This window comes from Triticum urartu, chromosome 7A (assembly GCF_056163025.1).
Source record: "Triticum urartu cultivar PI428250 chromosome 7A, HENAU_Tu73, whole genome shotgun sequence".
NCBI lineage: Eukaryota > Viridiplantae > Streptophyta > Magnoliopsida > Poales > Poaceae > Triticum > Triticum urartu.
In genome coordinates this window covers 487,589,334-487,593,595 of record NC_141879.1, presented here as the reverse complement: position 1 = coordinate 487,593,595, position 4,262 = coordinate 487,589,334, and the positions used below count along the sequence as shown (strand labels likewise).

Here is a 4,262-nt window from a genome sequence, read left to right as displayed (position 1 = left end):
TTAGCATCACGAGGGTGTGAAAGCCTTTCCGAGACTGCTTATCTATTCGCTTCTCGTATCCGTCCACCACTGCACCAATCTTGAGTCATTTGTTGGGCAAAGGCCAGCCGTCAAACCCATCCTAGTAGTGCAGCGGAACCACACTTGCCGCGAGAACACGCACTGCAGCAAAATGTGGTCAACTATATCCTCCTCCTGGTCACACATGTAACATTTTGATGCTTGGTCTTGCAATCCGTGCCTAGCTCTCCTGTCCGAGGTCAATAGATGATATTGCACCGCGAGCCACATGAATAGCTTGCACACAAGCGGTGCCCAACACTTCCATATAGCTCCAAAAACTGATTTTCTGAAATCTTACATCTAATTCTTGGCATCCAAACAACCACTTACTTTCTGGCCCGGGGTTTGTTCCAATCTTGCTTCTGCCATTGGCCCCTGCCATCCCCGGGAGGACGAGCCGACTTGAGGAGGGGTCATCCAGATCATGACCGAGGGGAAGGTGGACCGGCAGATCGAACAGTGAGATGCCCTGATCTATCCGGGGACGGCCAAGGGAGGATGGTGTGTAGGACTGCTAGAATTTTTCTCCAACAAGAAAAGTTTGTACTACTAGAACACTACACTAGTAAATTCCTGCTTAATAAAGTAGTAAGTACTTTATTAATTATTACATCATGTGTGGGTGGGGGTAGATTAAGGCCATGTTTGGTTCATAAGTCCTATAACTTTTTCTAGTCCCAACTAAAAAGTCTAGTCTCTAAAAAGTCCCTTCTTGTTTGTTTCCAGAGACTAAAAAGTCCCTAGTCCCTCCCTAGAGGTTATTAAATGACCATGTTACCCCTAATATATAGAAAAATAACAATCAACCAACACCATGGGATGGCGGGCCAATGGGTGCATGGAGGAGTATTGTTGGAAAAGTCCCAAACAGTTCAAAAAAAGACTCTCAGGAGAGTCTTCTTCATTTAGTCCCCAAAAGCAACTTTTAGTCCCTAATAGTCCCTCCTGTTTGGTTAAAAAGTCTCTAATACTCCCCCTACACCAAAAAGTCCCTGGAAACAAGCACCCCTAATACTCCCCCATCTCATAATATAATAGCGTTTATGACACTAGTGAGAGTAGTTTTCTTAGCTTTGCAAATGTACCAGATTGATTAATTACAAACTAGGAATGTTTCAGCATAAGCAGCAGCCCTGCTGCTACTACTCATTCGCTCGGTCGTCAGATGGTGCGAGAAACTGATCGATCTGTGAAGGAGTCAGGCAGGCAGATCGAGGAGCGCACGCACATCCGTACGACTCAACAACACCTTTACGTCCCTCAACTCTCCTTGACTGCGTCTTCTATACCTCTGAATACCGGCCGGCTACCACCTCTTGACTCTCGCTCGCTAGAGCTCATGGCTGTGTTAAGTGTTAAGTGTTATTGTCAAGCACTTATTACTCGAGCTAACCTATACGTTAGTTACTAGTTGTCGTTTAGGCTTAACTCGTAACCATCACATCACATATCAGAAAGGTCGTTCCGATGAATTGGTCCAAATCTCTCCGTAGACAACGGTGAAATGATAATACAAAAACCTGCCCTTTATGTTGCGTTGCTAACATACTACTACTATCACAGTTAGCCAATAGTTCTAGCTAGTACTAGCAGCTGGTAAAGGAGGGTTGACACTATCAAAACATCCCAAAGTCGGGGTCTTGAAGGCAGTCCAACCCCCTACCGTAGACATATATGTGGTCAAGACAACTAGACAAGACTGGCTCAAGTCAGAATCTGCAGGTAGATCCATCGATATGATGCATATTCCAGAAGATACAGTTAATCTAGCTAGCTACATGGGCCCGATCCTTCACCTTTGCACTTTCATAATCCTGCAACAACACATGTTCGATTCAAAAATTAATCAAAGCCGCTTAGCTAGGTAACAAATACTGAGAGTATCTGGAATATGTTAACTCTTAGTTTAGCTATAAGCGAAATTTGCACCTCACCAACCGCCACTGATAAAACACTATAATAATCACCGTTGTTCAAGTCCATGCCCGACTAATCCTGGAATATACGGATTAAATATTAATCAATCGTGGAAGCTTCTTCTGTTCTTGGAGCTAGAGAACGACAGAGTAACCAGCCACAATATACATACACATCGAGAGACATGAATATATCTGACCCGGTTCTTTGGTCGTCAGTGCTAGTCAAATCTCAGATAGACAAGAAAGAGAGGGGGATTGCACCGCAGCAATCCGGAATTTGGCGCCTTCCCATGCATGCGTGCGTCACGTCCGTCACCTTTTGGCTGCCTTGCTTGGACATGTTCAAACTTCAAAGTTAGCTTGTGAGAGGGTGAAAAAAAGGTTTCTTTATATGATATTGCAATCGAGTGCTTTCTTGACCTATTACACGCCCATAATTCGCACTATCAAATCCTAATGAATCCTACTTTTTTAGTAGTTTTTTCGTCTCCCTATTCCCTCCCGAACTTGGTCGCCGTCGTGGCTGATCTCCTTTCAGCTGCCATCTCTATATATACATGGCTCCACTAGAGAAGAGAGGAGAGGAGACACGTACGTACTACTGCTGCTCAACTTTGACACTTGAAGAACGTTTCTCACTGACCGATCGGTCGATCCATCTCTGCTCTCGGTTCAACGCCGGCCGGCGACGTCGACCAGCTATCTAGCTAGCGAGCGAGCTCGTGGCATCGGTCGATCGATCGATCGAACATGGAGGAGTACTCAGCGTCCTCCTCCCAGCGCGGTGGCGGTGGCGGCCGCGGGGAGCTGCAGGGCCCGCGCCCGGCGCCGCTCAGGGTCCACAAGGACTCGCACAGGATCAAGAAGCCGCCCGCCTCGCAGGTGCGGCAGCCGGTCATCATCTACACGGTGTCGCCCAAGGTCGTGCACGCCAACCCCGGCGAGTTCATGTCCGTCGTGCAGCGCCTCACCGGCGCCTCCTCGTCATCCTCCTCACTCCCACCGCCGCCACAGTCGACGCTCCCGTTCCCGTTCTTCCCGCAGCGGTCGTCGTCTTCCATGCTCCCGCCGGCGTTGCCGCAAACGCTGCCGTTCCCGTTCCAGCTCCAGCAAGCATCTGGGCCGCAGGCGCACGAGGGTGCGCTGCTCCAGCATCAGCACTCGCCTGCCGCGCGCCTCGCTGCCATCGAGCAGGCGTCGGCGCCAGCCGCACGGAGCACCGGTGTTCATCGTGGAGGGCTGCCGCCGCTGCCGAGCATCCTGTCTCCGGTGCCGGGATCTCTCCCGGCGATCCCACCGGGCTTCTTCTCTCCGCCGGCCGGCGGAGCTGGCGGTGGCATCAATCTGTTCGGCGAGCTGATCAGCCCGGCATTCCATGGCCACGGCGCGCTAACCGGCACCACCGCCGGTGCAAGTCCTACACCAATGTCATTACAGTATTTCCCCGCTGCAGCTGCGCCGTCGCCGTCGACCCCCTACTATTGGGATCTCTTCAACAACCACCCAAACCACCTATAAATGCATCTGCAAGACTGCGTGTGGTCAGCTAGTTACACGCGTGGCTACTACTCTATATAGTACGTATATCGGTATATGATCGATTGATTTCCATTTCCATGCATATGCGTCGCCGTCTGACAGAATTGGTAGTTTTTTAGGGGAGAGAAACAGGATTAGTAGCTATCTTATACATTTGGCATTGATGAGATGTGATAGGAGCGAAGACATTAAGAGCAAGTTAGATAGATAGATAGCCTAAGTCAGCTGGTACTGCTGATTACCCGCATGCTAACTGCAACGAAGCTTCATCCAAGCTAGCAAGCTCGTGTCTGCTCTGCTACGTAGTCAGCTGGTATATGTTTGCACCCCAACTTTGGAGGTGATCGATGATAGAGAATTAGATAGAGATCATATGGAAGACTCTCAACTGATGTATTCGTTATTTCTTATACATAATTGAAGATAGACATACATAATGCTCAGTGCTAGTATGCCATTCATTTGTAACAGAAGTGTGATTGATTTTCTATAATTAATAATCCTCGTGGTTTTCATAAAGTAATTACCTCATGTTTAAGCGTGCATGATCACAATTGATTGATATATTCATAGAGCATCTCTAGCCGATCACCTTATAATTTAGCCCCTTACATCTTAACTCATTATATGTGATCAGCTAAAAAATGGTTCTTAGCCCAACCCCTAAAACTTAACTCCCTAAAAAAACATTTGCCAATTCTTCTTAGCTTCTGTATATACACACTAAATTTCAACTACATA

The 4,262-nt window shown here is 47.9% G+C and overlaps 1 protein-coding gene across 1 annotated transcript; it reads left to right on the top strand.

Annotated features, from left to right (window-relative positions):
* Positions 1–2,443: 2,443 nt before the first annotated feature.
* Positions 2,444–3,965, top strand: LOC125523436 (uncharacterized). The gene has a single exon (XM_048688470.2). It carries the CDS (start codon positions 2,733–2,735, stop codon positions 3,498–3,500), a length of 768 nt encoding a protein of 255 aa, XP_048544427.1. The 5' UTR covers positions 2,444–2,732; the 3' UTR covers positions 3,501–3,965.
* Positions 3,966–4,262: the final 297 nt, after the last annotated feature.